The sequence below is a fragment of the Molossus molossus genome, unplaced genomic scaffold (genome assembly GCF_014108415.1).
Source record: "Molossus molossus isolate mMolMol1 unplaced genomic scaffold, mMolMol1.p scaffold_m16_p_4, whole genome shotgun sequence".
Classification (NCBI taxonomy): domain Eukaryota; kingdom Metazoa; phylum Chordata; class Mammalia; order Chiroptera; family Molossidae; genus Molossus; species Molossus molossus.
Window position 1 is genome coordinate 20,050,910 of NW_023425377.1, and position 16,591 is coordinate 20,067,500.

Here is a 16,591-nt window from a genome sequence, read left to right on the forward strand (position 1 = left end):
CCATATCTAAGTGTCAACAAATGTCAGATCCGTTCAAAGGGATGGGGAACCTTTTTTCTTCCAAGGGCTATTTGGATATTTATAACATCATTAGTGGGCCATACAAAATTATCAACTTAAAAATTAGCCTGCTCTATTTCATCAGGCTAATTTGGTGTGATGTGTGATGTTAGCCTTATATGGCCAGCCTATAGGCCAGACATTCCCCACCCCTGATAACTCCATCTTTCTTGAGTAAAACAAAAGCTTTTAGACAACAATGAGGGTCACGTGGTCTGAGGACCAAGTTTATCAATTTATAAGCTCAGTCTAGATTTGGTTTTCCTTGTGACTCTGTGCACATCACAGATACACCCGGACTCCAGTTTGGGGATGTCTGGGAGACATTCCCTGTGAGCCAACCAATTCCCTAGAGGTACTGCGACCATGCAAATGGATCCTTATGCAATTGAAACAATAGCCCTTGAAAACCAAATACCACTGTCTTTTTTTGTTTGTTTGTTACCCTATTTGGATGAACAACTCACAATGATTTAGTTTAGCTGAAATGACTTGTCTAAAGTCTGTTTGTGAGTCACGCATAGTGGCCACCATTAAAAAATGCACTAAACTCAGGCTCAGCAATAAGGAAATCGCATAAGCCCTAGGGCTCTGGCTTCAGAAATGGCACAAAAATGGAATGAACAAATATGAAAAGTAGATAATGGATCCACAGTGATTTAATTCTCGGTGATATTTTCAGTTTATGCAAATACCAAAAGAAAAAAAAAATAAACCTGGCTACTTGGAAAAATAAAATAAAACACAACAGAAACCAAAAATATATTTAGTGTTTGATCAAGCAAAAGTCCTTTCACACATCTTCCAAGAGAGTTAAAACAAATGTAGATGTTAAATAAAAGGCCCAGGTACCAAAGAGCAAAATTTAATGAAAGCTAGAACTGTTAAGTATGGGTTCCTGCTGAGAAAAATGTCAATCTCTTTCAGAGTTTTCCCATTGCTCTATTTTTAAGAAAAGTGTAGTAAAAATACATAATACAAGTTAACGTTTTTTTTTCTTGCTTTTGTTTTCCCCATCACTCCTCCATTGATGACAAACATCTTCCACTGGAGTCTTGGACCCCCACAAAGCACAGACCCTCATTTCTAACATGACTGGTCTCTCCCTATCAGATTATGTTATCGGTGAGCTCCGTAGCTGGAGAGGCATCCTAACAGGCCAAAGGCAAAAGGTCTTTGAAGCATATTGATGGTAGAGGGTTATTTCCAACTCCTCTGAAATGCTGATTTTCTAATGGTGGGCCATACCAGATTCTGCAGTGGGCTGAGAAAAATCTGGTGAGAGGGCAGGGGCTGGGGAGGACATCAGCTGACAGTAGTGGAAAGTGATCATCCATCTTGAGGGGTCCTGCTTCATGTACCATGCCCACGTTGACATGAGAGAGACGGAACAACAGCACTTGAGCTGAAAGGGCAAAGCGTTTGATGTTGGGATGGTTCTTTGCTATGGCTGATGAAAGAAGAATGGGAGGGACATAGAGACGGTGAGTGTCCACTGAGAGAATCCACAGATGAAATCAATCATGCTGTGCCTACTCATAGGCAGGCTCCGAAACCTTTAGTTTGTCAGTTGCTAATGATAACCGCTAGTGTAGAAGACTGGATAGAGGTAGGGGGAAAGGGAACAAGCCAGAATATGGTTATCAATAAAAGCTAATGACACATGGCACGCACTGAATCATGCACCTAGGAGATGGCTGCTGGAGAGCTGGGAGCCAATTGCACCAAGAATGAGAGCTGGGATCTCCAAGAAAGCCATGTACTAGGAACTGCACCCTCCCAACCAAAGTTGCAGTCAGCGTGGGCTTCTCTCCACGAGCCCTGTCACCTCTCCAGCCTTGCTTTAGTTCAGCTTTGTAGTCACAATCCTGGGTGTATTGATTCTGGTCACTGGAATATAACATTTCCATTCTGTCTTAGCCAGGGGGAGGGTCTGCCTCCTTGGCTTAAGAGTTGGGGTCAGGGATTCTAAGAACCCAATGTCGTTACCATTTAATCCATCTCCCTTTTCTCCTTCAAGTAATTTAGTCTTGGGTATTTTACTTTCTAAAGATGACAGAATGTTATCTTGCCACATGCTAAAATAACACTTTTGTATGGACATAAAAACCCAAGTTCCCTGGGTCAGCAAAACCCTATGCTTCATATTCAGCCTCTCAAACCTAAGAGAGGGCACACCATGGAAGATTCTATTGCTTGTGGGCTTTGATGAAGCTTTCCTTTCCAAAATTCTTTCATTATCTTTCTTTTGCATTTATCTTGCATAGCATTTCCCCCCATATCAGAGGCTCTGAAGAGAAAAAGAGTCTATTCCTCAATGGGGCTCCTGCTCAGATGTTACGCAGATGAGAAGCGAGAATCATGGGTGCTATCGTCCTGGCTGTCAGCTATTCCCAAGCCTCTACTTGGTTCAGGAGGCCAATTGCCCTTCAGCCAGCAGAGTGCCTTTGGGCTTGAGCGTAGTCAGAAGGACATACTTCTTGGGGCCAAGGTTGACTCTGTGAAGAAATACACCATTCCATCTAAGGCCTATGAAATGGCTCTTACACATTGAAGGAAGCTTTATTTGGGCTTCCAGCAATAACTTCATGAGTCCTCCTCTGAGTGCACACCTGCCTTTGCCCTCTCCGCCACCCTTGGTCTGAGTTGCTTTTCACCTGCACTCTCAACTCAATCAGTGCTTAGGCAGTGCTCTGTCTGGGGAAGGCAGCTCATTCCTTCAGCAGCCTCCGTCTCCATCCAGGGCCTGGGGTCATGAACTGGAGGGTAACTTGGGGAGCTCCAATGGTGAATTAGTTTGAAGATTGCTTTTTTCCTTTTGCTTGCTTTTAAGGTGGAAAAATCTTAAATCTCCAATTGAAAACTAAAGAGGAATGAATAGGGAGTTGGGGATAAGATGTAAGGAGAAGAAAGGAGCCTAACAGAACCTGCAAACCATGAATATTAGTAAAAAAAAAAATTGCACACACTAAGACACATTAACAACCGAATTAAAAGAAAATAGTACAGTTTCCTCATTAGTGTTCTGGTGACTCCATTGTCAGAGACACAGGCTCTATTAGACAGGGTTATTTCCCCTTATTGCAGTGCAGTGTGATTTATCATCCTTACTGAGCAACGGAAAAGGGTGAAAGAACATCAAAACAGGAAAAGAGATAGCAGAATGGTTTTCAGTTCTTCAGGAAAATCTGTTGAATCATCATCCTTGTGGTCATGGTAGTTGGTGGCGGTTGCGTTTCATTTTGTTGTTTTTGGCACTGAAGGGCTTGGGATGGGGCTGGGGGAGCCTGAGCCTGCTCCCCAAGGGGTCTTCATCTGCTCCAGTTATAATCCTGTGGCTCCCAAGGGCATCCCTGAACTGTGGCTCATGCAGGGAATCGATTGCATGGACTTGGGGAAGTCGTGGCTGACCACTCGGCCGTTCTCTCCACTACCGCCACCACTGGCTCCTGCCCCGCTGTTTCGGGGGAGTGTCGATGTCCGTATGGCTTCATTGATGGATTGCTGTGGGATCAAACAGAAACCCTTTTCAGGAGGACCATGGGGTTCTTCCCCAGGTCCTTGGCAATGATTGTCAAGGAGAATGAGTCAACACCGGACTTAAAATGTCACCCCTATCCTTTTCCCCATCCACATCCTTTCCTAATCTGCAATGCTAAGTTTGACTTCCCATGAACTCACAGAACTGTTGCTTGGCTCTGGAAAATCTGATCCCCTCTCTGGACCTTATGTTCTCTGTTTACTGAGGTTTTCTGGACTGGGTGATCTCTAAGGTTCTTTCTGGTTCTTATATTCTGTGTTTTCTAAAGGTGGAATAGTTCTATGATTGTACTGATGATAATAAATGTAGCAATATGAACCAAGTGGAAGAGCTCTGGAAATGGGGCTTAGTCCTGGTTCTGACATTAACCACTTGTGTGACCCTGTGCATGTCTCCTTATCTCTCTAGACCATTTAAATCTCCATGTTTATAAAATGTGATTTCCTATGTACCTACACATTTTTATTAGCAAGAGTGATACCACTGTGTGAGAAGTTATTTGAAATGTTAAAAATTAAGGGTTAAAATGAAAAAACTGTCTCCGATTTACTTCAGGGAAAATGCTATTCCGCTGCTACCAGCATGTGTTAAGGGAATGTAGGACTTATTTGGATAATACAATAGGCAAAATGTAACTGGAAAGGAGCATGTGACAAAGAAAATGTGAACACATTGCAAACAAAGATCATTATTTGTCAAGTGCTTCCCATCAGCACATATCACCTGCACTTCTGATCAGTGCTAATAAGCTTTGTGATTTCTAGAATGTTGGAATTCTAGATATGAAAAGGACTCTAACAATCACCCCAGGATCAGATGAGTTAGGTGGAATGTTCAAGAACACAATATGGGACTAAAACCTACTGGACAAGAGGGAGGGTTCTGTTCCGAGTTCCTTTGGAGAAAGAAATTTTATGATGTGAAATCCAAACCCTTATCTCTTCCTGTCACTCTAACTTCCCATTAAAAAATAGTCATAGAATTTTTGAGAAGGGGTTTGGTTTCTTGGTGGGAATTAACCTAAAGGAGAGGAATTGTCTATAAGTTGAGAGGTTTCTTTCTCTAAGAACAAACCTACTCACCCTTGAAGAAGCATTCTGTTCTCACCTTCTTCTTGAAGCCACCCTAGACTGCGCCAGCAATACTGCCCCTCACCTTAGAACTCAGCCAGTATACATTCTCTTGTGATGGTTCTGCTCCAGGTATATATGTTCCACCTTCTTTAAGGGACCTAACTATCTGGAGGGGGCCAGAGCCATGTCTTCTCATTCCTCAACTATCTCCCAGAGTGACCAGCTTATAGTTAGATGCTTAATCAATATTCTTGAATTTGTCTAAGGAAACCCAACCACCTAGGATCCTTCTTTAAAATTCTATGACTTTCTCCTTTGCATATTGCTATGATTCTAGTGGCCACACTAGAGAACAGTCTACCTACTGTATCCGGGCAGACAAAAACAGGACAGTTTTGACCTGATTTTTGTTCTTTCTGCAATATTCGATGGGAATATCTTCTTATTGCTGGCAATTGGCAATGGTTTTCATTTTTATTTCTTTTTAAAATCAATGATTCAGACAAGTTTGCCCCATATGATGCTCTACCTACACTGGTTCTGTCTCATCCTCAACCCCCTGATTTGATTTATTTACATTCTGCATTGGTTGTTCTTTACTGAAGAGGAAGTTTGACCTGGATTGCATTCTTCTAAGTCAAGGCCAAATATGTATCCCTGTGATGCTCGATGGGGGAAAAGTGAATGAAAACATGAGGAATTAATGGTTACTTATTCTCACCTACAAATGTTGAGAAGAAAATAACTTTGTATGTGTCTGTAAAACATGGAAACGTCTATCGATTAGCTTGAAATGTCTATCTTCTATGATTTTTCTCTGCCACATCCCTTTAATTAAAAAAAAAATTTAAAGTTCACACTGATGACCTTGGGCTTTGTTTCTCAAAAGGTTTCACACAGTCCATAATATTCCATCGCAGTTGGTGGTACTTGTTGAATTTATCGTAAAGGAGAAGATTGGTGCCTCTCAGACTGTGAGAGAACACAGCCTGATGTGGTTAAAACCCTCTAAGCTCATGTCATTGAGCATTGGTTTCCAAGGAAGCTGAGGGCTTCTCTGAGGTCAGTGACTCCATACACCTATTGGTGGTGGGTACTGCCTGCTTACTGGTTTCCTTTCTTATACATTTATGGGATCTCAGGAGAAGAGATGAATAGAGTCCAAACTTTGGAATGGAAAGCAATGCTAAAAATGACTAGATCACTAGTTCTCAAACTTGGCTGCACATCTGCAATCACTTGGGGAATTTGGAGAAAATAACCCCACTGAAGCTGAGACCTAATCCCAAAGCTGTTGACTTGATAGGTGTGTTGGGTAGCCTGGACATCTTGAATTTTGAAAACTCCCCAGATGATTCTAATATACAAGCAAGGTTGAAATACACTGATCTTGTTTATTTCATTCACTTTACAGAGAAACTGAGGACTTAAGACTGACTCGCTTAAGCTTACAGTTATGAGGTCTAGTGTCTTTTAACTGTGGTTCTCCCTGCCCCCTGTAGCTAAGTTGTCATAAGCGGATGCCATTTCCCTGTCCTGCCTTGGGGGGAATGTGATTCTCCCTTGCCCATTTCTGGCATACCAGCTATTCTTCAATTTCACCCTTAGAGTTGTTGTTTTGAAATTGTTACCCAGGGAGAACAGCGTGAATGAAAAGTCCAAAGTTGGTTCTTCAGAGACTCATTTTATGCACCCTGACTTCTCAGCTGCTTGCTTTTCTAAGAAAAGTCTGCCCAGCCTCTGCAAGGCATAGAACATCCTAACAAAAGCTCAAACCTCAGTAGTGACCTCATCCTTGCACATGTGCTAGGAGCCAGAGTGACCCCTGCTGTGGTGGATGCTCCACCCACCCCCTTCCTGCATTACCCAGTCTCTCAGCTGCTCATTAATTCCACGGAAATGTGCAAAGCCTCAATTGCTGTGGCTTAAACATGGCCCGTGTTAGCTCAGCCACATGCAATTATGAAAGGTCAGTGGCTTTCCTGGGGGCGGGGGAGGCTGAGGATTATTTTCCTTTGGGAGCAAGGTGGTGAATAATAAAGACCCTGGTTGTCCTTCACATCAGTTAAGAACTCAGGTTCTGGTCTGTTTTTTCCAGGCCGAGGGAAGAAGTGGAGGACCTGAGCATGTATTCAATTTGAAATTTGTTTTAGGTTATATATTTTTGCTACTACATGACAATTTAAATTATACACAAATATTCTGGTTGCCTGAATCCCTTTCTGAGTCCCCAACTCTCGCATTTTTCCCTTCCCTCAGTCACCCTGTATCCTGGTCTCCCTGGCCTTATTCCGATTTCTGGGCAAGAGTTCTGATCTTTGGGTCCCTGGTACTTGAGCATCCTTTGCCAGCTATTCTCTTCCCCGGGTTAGTTTCTTTCATACTTCACATGTATCCTGGTCTCCCTGGCCTTATTCCGATTTCTGGGCAAGAGTTCTGATCTTTGGGTCCCTGGTACTTGAGCATCCTTTGCCAGCTATTCTCTTCCCCGGGTTAGTTTCTTTCATATTTCACATCTGTTCAACATCACCTTCTCAGGGAAGCCTTTCTGACCTGCCCTGGTCCCCACTCCCTGATCATGACTTGATAGCAGTGGGCATTTTTTTTCATAACACTCATTGAACATGTGTATTTGCTTATTTTCTGTTTCCTCCATCAAACTCTCAGTGTCCCGAGAGCAGAAGCTGTGTCTGTGTTGACCCTGACAGTATCCCCAGTGCTGAGTAATGCCTAGCATACAGTGGTGCTCGGTGTGTCTTTGTGGAAAAAATGCTGGCAGAGTACCCTTTGCATTTTCCCTGTGACACTCTGTGTCCTGCTCATGTGACATCAAAGGGAAAGGAACTCAACAATGCACAAGCAAAGGATTACATATCATAGATGGCCTCAACAACTAGGATAGGAAAACCTACGGATAAGGGCTGCATGTTATTTGTCTGTGCACTGTGGCTGGGAATTGAGGGGACACATCGTAGGTGCTCAAATTATCTGCTGACGTGGTTGGGGAGGAGAGAGTGATTTAGAAGTGGCTTGGCTGGAACCAAGAATCCAGGCTTTGCAGAAGCTATGTTGGAGGTCTAATTTCTGTTCCTCCAGCTCCTAGTTTGCATGACCTCATTAAGACAAGCTATTTAGCTTCTCTGAACCCCTATTTATTCAACTGTAGGATTGGAAGCACAACCCACTACAAGATTAATAAAAATGTATAAAGCACTTTGAATAGGGAAGTTACTAAAAAGATGTCTTCCCTTCTTCCCTTCCTTTCTTCTCTCTCTCTCCTTCCGTTCTTTCTCCTTTTTGCCCTCTCTTCTTCTCCTTTGCTTTTCTATCCAGAGTGTGGAAGGGATCCTTGAACACTATTGAGAAATGGGAGGCTGTCCCTGACTAAGTTTAGGGGCTCAAGGTCTTAAGAGTTCACCAAATACTGTGATCAAAGAAAGAAACAAGAAGGAAGGTTCTCATTAAAACTCCTTGACACATCAATGTAGGCCTCTGGGTGAGGTTGGAGGGCTGTACTTCTTCTTTATTGTAAATAGTTTATTGATTTTTAGAGAGAGGAAGGGAAAGGAAAGAGAGGGGGAGAGAGAGAGAGAGGGAGAGAGAGAGAAAGAGATAGAGACAGAGAGAGAGAGAGAGAGAGAGAGAGAGAGAGAGAGAGAGAGAGATTGATGTGAGAGCACAACATCAATTGGCTGCCTCCAGCATGCCCTCCATCTGTGTTTGAGCCTGCAACCTGGGCATGTGCCTTTGACTGTGAATCAAACTGGCAATCTCCTGGTGCACAGGACAACACCCAACCAACTGAGCCACACTGGCCAGGGCAGAGGCTGCACTTCCACAAAGAGCTAACTGCCTTTGGAGAAGGCAAAGTATAGAATAATAAAGAGAACTACAAAGCAGGAAGGTCAGAGGCAAGCAGAATGTGTTCCACTTATCTACTTTGGGTAAGAGAGGAGTTGATAAAGCTTTGAAAATTAAGGGCTGGGTTGATTAATAAAGACAGTAGAAGTATCTTTTCTGCAATTGGAAGATTGAAGGCATGCCAACCAATGGAATTAGTTATAGAAGACTGTGGTGAAAGACCTTGGATTAATTATTCCAAGAGATTCTGATGTTGGCTTCTAAGAAATTCAACATCTTCTTCGTAAAGGGAAAGGAGAGAATGCCTCCTAGAGGTTATGGCATGACTCAGTGGCTAGTTCTAAATATTCTTGTCTTAACCTGAAGACTAACTTCAGTGGTGAAGGTCTACACAGTCCAGTTTCAAGAGGATCCCAGTCTTTGATCACCCTGGCACCACTATTTGGCATGGACCATGGTAATCCCATAGCAAAGGCTGAAAATCCAAGAGGTTTCCTGCTTGGGGGATGCCTGGTCTCATCAGATTCTATGAGCACAAACAGATGGGACTTAAACCACCTTAGATAATGTTTGTTCTTCCAGGCCAGGTGGTTTTGGTGGTTGTATTTGCTTAACATAACAGTAGCTTCTTCCCTTCCCTTACCTTTTCTCCAAGAAAAATTTTCCTCCAGATACAATTCCCATGAATTTTACTAATATTTTCCCTATGTGTGTGGGATGTCCAAAGGGAAATCAGACACAACTTCTTACCTTAAGGAACTCACAATCTATATAGCTAAAAAAAATCCAGGACATGTAAGTAGTGGCAATAAAAGGAAAAGTCTTAAGAAGGCTGTAACTGGCCACTAATAATAATAAGAAATATTATTATAAATTCCAGTTACCATTGTTATTATGGAGGACTTACTATGGTCCAGGCATTTTCCCAAGCCCTTTATGTTCATTCTTTTTATATAATCTACCAATGGCTCCATTTTGTGCAAAATGAGGGTCAGAGCAGTGAGAAGGTGCTACTGTGATGGGTACTGGGCGATCCTGAGCCACTGGTTTGGGTTATGGTCCATGGGGAGGATTTTGGGGAGCTATAAGGATTGCAGCTCACTCAGTTCTTCTCCTGTTCCCCTCATTCCCTATCAAGTGGCCTTTCCTCACTTTGGAGAGTAAGTTAGAAGAGTCTTTAGTCTTATATATTGGATGTAATAGGCAAAGAAATCTTTGTATAGGTTCTAGGAGACCTCATTGTGTTTCACTAAACTCCTTGGGGATCTACACTGGGCTTTAGGGTCTAAGGCCAATGGTTTTGCTGTGTGTTGTCCTTGAATCTGGTAGCGGGTGAGCTGGTCAAAGTTAGGATTGAGGTGTTTCTAGGACCTCTGGCCAAATACCATCACGCCACCATCCCTTAACTGTCCCTGTCATTATATCTTAAGGAAGTTGCCTTTTCAATGGGCCACATGGGGCAGAAGACAGGGAGAGGCATCAGCCTACATAAAAGTGGGAAGTATGCACATGACTGGGAACCTTGTGGTGGGCAGCTGGAGCATGGAGTAGGTAAGAAAAGCTGATTGCCTGAGAGGGGAAAGTAGGCTGGAGCCATGATGTGGAAATGCTGAATGCCAGGACAGAAGACCCTCCCCCCGCAACTTCCAGTCTCTGTATGTGGAATTGAATAGAGAGTTTCCAAGCAGGGGAAGTAGATGTTCAGCAATGTCTTCTCTAAGGTAAGTAAAGAGCTGATGGCCCAAAGCAGGGAGGGGCTAGGCAGAAGACTATGGCCATGACTCAGTAGTGGGTGTGCTGAGCTTGGGAGTGCTTGAATGTTGTAAAATGGGCATCTTAGGGTGCATTCTAGGAGAGGAAATTCTACTAATAAATATTCTTAGTTTAGTCAAGCCAAGGTAACAGCCTAGGGTACATATCTCTGAGTGACTGCCCTTCTCTCTACTTCTGTTGGTTTGAATCCCACTTGTCCTTCCTCAATTTCTGCTTCTTCCTGGAAGACTTTTTAAATTTTTTTTCCCTCTGTATAGCTATGGGCCTTCTTATCTATACTATAGGTTTCTTCACTGAGTACTTTTTCTGTGTCATTCTTTGTTGAAGGTGCCAAAGGTCACAGGTTTCCTCTCCGTCTTCTCTGCCTCCTCAGGATGTCTTGCTCATGGTTTTGTTTACATGATTACCACTTCTATACATATTTTCTTATTGAAGCTAAATGATAAAATGTGAGCGGCCTTGAAGGACATTTAATCCAACTCCCTTCGGATACTTGAATCTATATTCTTCCCAAGAGTTATTTAGCCTTTACTTGTATGCCTCCAGTTATGGGGTGCATGCTACTTATTGGGACAGTCCATCTCATTTTCAGAAAACTCTGAAAGAAAAGTAGATCTTCCTTATTGTGGTAATATCTGCTCTCCATAGTCTTTGGTCATTAGTTCTTGTATAGTTTGGGACCCTACAGAACTAGTCTGTTTTCTTTCCCGCCTGAAAGTCCTCATATTTTTATAGATCATTTTCATATCCTCCATAATTCTTTTCTTCTCTAGTTAGTTGCCTTTGGCTATATTTGATGTGGTTTGGGATTGTCTAATTAATCTTCTTACCCTTTTCTGTGCATGATGTTCTTTGCCAAAGAAAAGACCCAATTCACCAAGCATGGTAAGATCGTCCATTTTGCAGAGGGTAGAACACCCTCTCCCCTGCATTGGGAGCTACATTTCTGTTAATGCAAGTTCAGCAAGAATCTACCTGTGTAGTGATCACTCTTGCCTCATGTTGTGTTCACTGTACATTTAAGCTCCTAACTTTTAATCTTACCACCGATCTATGGCTGAAGTGGTTAGTTCTTAGGGGACTTATGTTTACTGTTTTTCTTTTCTTTTTTCCTTCCTTCCTTCCTTCCTTCCTTCCTTCCTTCCTTCCTTCCTTCCTTCCTTCCTTCCTTCCTTCCTTCCTTCCTTCCTTCCTTCCTTCCTCACAACTGCCTCTTTCCCTGTCACCTTCCTCATAGCAGCTTTCTGCACCCAGTCTTGGGCTGACCTCAACCTCCTGTTACTCCCACCCTTTCTAGTAGAGGGGCTCCCGGGAAACCCGGCTGTATGACGCAACAGGTGGAAAAAGGCCTGGGAAGACGATGCCACCTTCATCCTCTTGGACTCGCTACGGGATTTGTAGCAGAACTCGATTAAGGCAACCAGCATGGCTAGTCCAAGTCCTCCGATCAGGATGTAGAACACGCCTGCCACATTGCTGAGGCTCAGAGCGCTTGTCTTGTCCTAGGAAGAGGAGGAGGGAAAGGGGGGAGGGGAACAGAGTAAAGTGAACCAAGAGGCTAGAGACCATTGAACAGCATTTTACACACATACACTCAACCCCAACACCCTCTTTAACATTCATAATAGCCAGAAAGGCTTTTTATTTACTGACAGAGTATAAAACATTCCCCAGAAAAATGTATGTGTATATATAACAATTTTCCAAGCATCCATGAATATGTTTAATTTATAATTACATTTCCCCCCTCCCTAATACTTGTTCTTGGGGGAGGGACCACAATAAATTTAGGGCAGCTTCTACCAAGATCTGTACCCTTGAGCTTACCCCATTCTTTCAGAAAACTGTCCCTTCATTTTCAGCTCAGTTCCTGCCCCCAATCCCTTCTGTTGCTCAGCAACACATTTGCCTTGCTTATTATGTCTCTGAGCATTTTTCTGAGAGTTGGTACTTAAAATGAATTTTCCCTTAGATGTGCATTTGATTTCAATTTAATAAGACAGTTATTGTACATATCATAAAGATCTACCAATGTATATCTTTAACGTACTGCTCTGAGTCCTAATTTAGGGAGAAAAAACTGGGGGGGGGTGTGTGGCTTGAAATAGCAAAAAGGCACTGAGGCAGAAAAATGGCTCTATTAGATCCTAATAATTGTGCTTAATTGGTGTCATTTTTCTGTTGGAGATGCTTGCTAAAAAATGCTGTCGGCAGACTCAGGTGGCTGAATTTAGAAATCTGTTGCCTGCAGTAAAAGATCTTGCTCTGGTTTTGGATGAGGAGGGTCATGAAGCAGGGTGCATGATTTCTAAGGGCCTGGGGGCAAGTACCCATGTCCAATAGGAGGTGACATAGCTTACTTTTGTAGAGCCTGAGAAAAGCTATCAGTCTGGCGAGATCATGCCCTAAGTTCTGTCACCTCCAGTAGGGTTCAAAAGTGGGCACTGAGGGACAACATCTTCCCAAGAGGTGAGAACAATCAAACAGAGCTGGTGGTCATTGTGGCAGGTGGTGGATCAGGGGGAGAGGAATCTGCTTAGTAAAATTCTTGACACAGGCTAGGGAATATCTTTAAATCCTGTAAGAATACCCACCCCCAGAGGTCATGATGGCTCTACCACCTTTGCTTATGGTGTTTGCTAGGTGCAGCAAGTTTCTCATTGAATGAAAATCAAATGCATGCCTCAGGTGCCATAGGCAGAGACCATGACTTGTTGGTGGATGGCACTGGGTAGATACAGCTTTTACATCCCTCCTTGTATTTTTTTCAAGTGGGGATGTGGGCGAGCCACACAAAGGGTGAGCTGCCTGCCCTAGGGACTCCTTTGGCATCTGTCTATTAGAATCTGGGTGTGTTAAAAGTGGTCTGTGGTTGACCAAGTCCTTGGCCTCTGCCCTAGTTCTGCTTGGTGCATTGTACAGGATTCAGCAGGGCTGAGCGTGGGCCCGAGGCTGGTAAATAGCAGCATTCCTTCCCTCCCCAGAAGCAGCCTCGTCTAGCAGAACTGGAGGATTATCGAAAGCACACCCCTTTGGTGGCTTCCTGTGTTGCTAAAGCAGATGGCTCTTGAATGTGGGTTACACTTGGCAAGGCATATTCTGGCTTTGGGAGCAGTGGAAATGATTATTTAAAGGAGTAGACTTTCTTCTGCTCTGGTGTAATGGTCTGCTAAAGGAAACGTGCAAAAATGAGTATGGTACTTGGTTCAAGAGTTGGTTGAACAAGTACATTCCCAAAAGGCATGACTTTTTAGAATGCTCAAGTTGTCTCCCTGTTTGTTGTTCAGGAGGTTTGTAATTCTCTGGAGAATAATTTAGAGTCCTTGGAGGAATCCCAGTTAGTAGAAGTTCCTATAAAATTTTCCTGTGTGGATAGGGCTAGGGGTGTGGTGGGGAGGCATGTTAATGGGTTATCAGCTCACACCTTAGAAAGAAGTTTGGGGACAGTGATGCTCAGAGGGAGTGGATGGGGAACAGGCCTGGGGAAGGTGGCAGGTAAGAGGCTGGGAGGAAAAGAACAAGTCCTACAGACTTTGCAAACTTTAGCCTTTCAGAAGCTGAAGTACACCGTGCCTCTTTGGACACAAAGGCTCTTTCTGTTTCCTCCCTCATTATCTTTTCAAGTTCACCTTGGTTATAGACTGCTTCCAAGGATAAGGGAGTGGTGAGCATCTTCTTTTGTTACTATCTTGAAGAAAAAAACAAACAAAAAACCTAAGAGAGCATCTGCCTCCCTGGCTGTAGAATTGGAATGTCCACTTCTGGTGTATCTGGGAAGGAAGCAGAGCTAGATATTCACATGGAAGTGGGGCTCGAGGGCATATTCTATATAACTGCAGAAGAAGGAAGGTCTAATGACTGAGCATTTTCTTATGTCTGGATATGGAGAACATCCCTCACTTCTGAAGGTCTCTGGCCCATGGAGATGATGAGAGAGAGAGAGAGAGAGAGGCGGGGCGGGGGGGGGGGGGGCAGGAACATATCCCATACGAACAAAGAGGAAAGCAGATGGTATTGGGACTGTCACCTCTGGCAGAACACACACTGCTATTGACCCTTCTTTATGCCAACACAGGTCTGTAGTAGCAGGGGTCAGGGAAGACCTGGAATAGAGGGGGAACCTGGGTCCCATCACCACCAATATCAGAAAGCAAATTTAGATGTAACACAGTTGTCTAGATTTGACAGGGTATGACATGAAGGGCTGGTATTGATGTCTTCTTAGCCCATATGGCTGAGGAGTTTACATGTAGACAGGGTTTTACGGTATGTCCCTTATGTGTGCCATTAGCTTTGGGACAGCACTGAATTTAGTCTTTCAAAGAAAGCCCGAGGCCACAGCCTCTGTTCAGTTGCCCTTACTGACTCTCTTTGACACTCTGTTGGAATATGAGGAAGCGTTTTAAGGTGTAGACAACAGTCTTTTTATTTAAGGGCCAGACCTCTGACTCCTCCTCAGGCCCATCGTGCCCCTACAAGAAGGGACTTCCTTGTGGACTTGGGTACAAACAGCTATGTTCATGCTTCATGGGCAAGCTACAAGTTTCCCAGCGAGGACCAGGGACAGGGGAAAGATGGAATTTGAATCTTCTGAGCACCCCTCCCATCCCATAGCAGCTGCATCCCCCAAAGCCAGGCAGCTTGTTGGTGGGAGTGAAAAAGTCACAACTTGTCTTCCACCAGGAGGGGGGAAAGCGAGTGACAGTACTGAGAAGAATGACAGGTGAAAAGAAAAACAAAAATTTTATCTTTCAGAATTGTGGGGCTGGTTGTTATGGTGATGAGCCCCCTCCCCCATCTGTTCTCCTTAACCTGTTTTCTTATTTGCAGCTTCCGTCATGTGGAAAGAGATTTTTTTTTCTTTTTCATACTTTTTCTTGCTCTTCCCACAGCATGGGGGACTGTCCCAGACTCCCTCTGTGTTTCTGAGCCAGCACCCCTTCTAAGAATGTGGGGCTGGCTTGAGTCTTCGTGAGGAGGTTTGAGCCAGGCCTGAGACAGAGAAATGTGAAGGTTTTGGAATGGTGTACGTAGAAAGTCCTGGGAAGAAGCCAAGGCCCTTGCTGATCACATCGGCCCCCTCACGGAGACTGTGCTGCCCAGCATCTAAGGTCTGCTCAATAAGGACCAAGTTCAGGGCTCTCCAAATGCTCCCATTCCCTCTTATCTTCCTGGAGAGAGTGAACTCCTACACAGCCAAGGCTGCAACTTCTGCTCTTCTCTCCATTCCGCACACACATTTTCTGATGTGTGTACAACTGGAGTTTTAGGGGCTGCTGCAGGCCTCCTCTCTGACTCTGTAATCGGACTTTGCCTTTCACGGCCATGAGAAAAGGCCAACCCCTCTTCCATCTATTAGCCTTTCTGCTATAGTGGACTTTCTCTTGTGTTTTTCCAACGCTTATAGTTTTGGCCTGTGAACCATTTTCCTGAGCAGTTGGTTATATCTTGGGAGTGAAGATTGAGTGGTTGGCTAGGCTCACTCACTAGGGAGGAATCTGTGGGGAGGTAGACTTGATTCAACTAAAGGAAGACCTTTCTACTATACAAAGGTGGAATGCCCTGCCATGGACGGTGGTGGGTTTCTTAAACATGGATGTTTTTAGGAAGAAGCTGACGAGGTACCTAAGGGATTCAAGCACTGGACAGAGAGTTACACCAAGTGACTTTTGTTACTTGTCCCAACCTCAAGAGATTTGAGGCATCTAAAGAGTTCCTAGAGGGCCTGGGATCATGCCTTTTATAAATTCTCCCTAGAGACTAACCTCTTTAGGGGATACAAAAAAGGAACTCATGTTAATTGGCAACTTCTGCTGTTCCATTTCCAATCTAGGCCAGTTCCCTAGCCTGCATATTTTCCCCAAGAGCAACACAGGATGAAAATTGGCCCATTGTACTAATAATTGGCAAGACAGATCCTGCAAAAGTAAGGGTTGTGGGGGAGGATTTCCTCAGCAGTGTGTGCTCAGGGACCGGCTGCTGTACAACGCACCACAGAACGTCCTGCCTCCAAACAGAACTGCAGCAGATAACCCAAGGAGACATGGAACCCAAGGACTGGCTGAGGCTGAGGCCTCTTCCCAAGGGGGAGGGATTTTCCAAAACAGAGGCACCTGTCTGAAGGCAAAGTGGATGTCTCCACAGGCGACTCTAATTGTGAGCTGAGTATCAAATGACTATGCATTGGAGAGCCGGGGTCTCTGTGTCAGAGGAAAAGCAAGCCTACTGTCCCCAGAGGTGCTTATGACTCATGGACCCAAAGGAAGAGTTTTAAAGGAAATAA

The 16,591-nt window shown here is 44.0% G+C and overlaps 1 protein-coding gene across 2 annotated transcripts in view; it reads right to left on the bottom strand.

Annotated features, from left to right (window-relative positions):
- Positions 1–2,500: 2,500 nt before the first annotated feature.
- GRIA1 (glutamate ionotropic receptor AMPA type subunit 1) overlaps positions 2,501–16,591 on the bottom strand; it is a 306,836-nt gene continuing 292,745 nt past the window's right edge. For both annotated transcript variants that reach the window (XM_036240090.1, XM_036240091.1), the window contains exons 15-16: positions 11,676–11,810; positions 2,501–3,585 (exon numbers count right to left, since the gene is read on the bottom strand). In XM_036240090.1, coding sequence (XP_036095983.1) covers positions 3,385–3,585; positions 11,676–11,810 — 336 coding nt within the window. In that variant the 3' untranslated portion in view covers positions 2,501–3,384. The remainder of the gene's footprint in view (positions 3,586–11,675; positions 11,811–16,591) is intronic.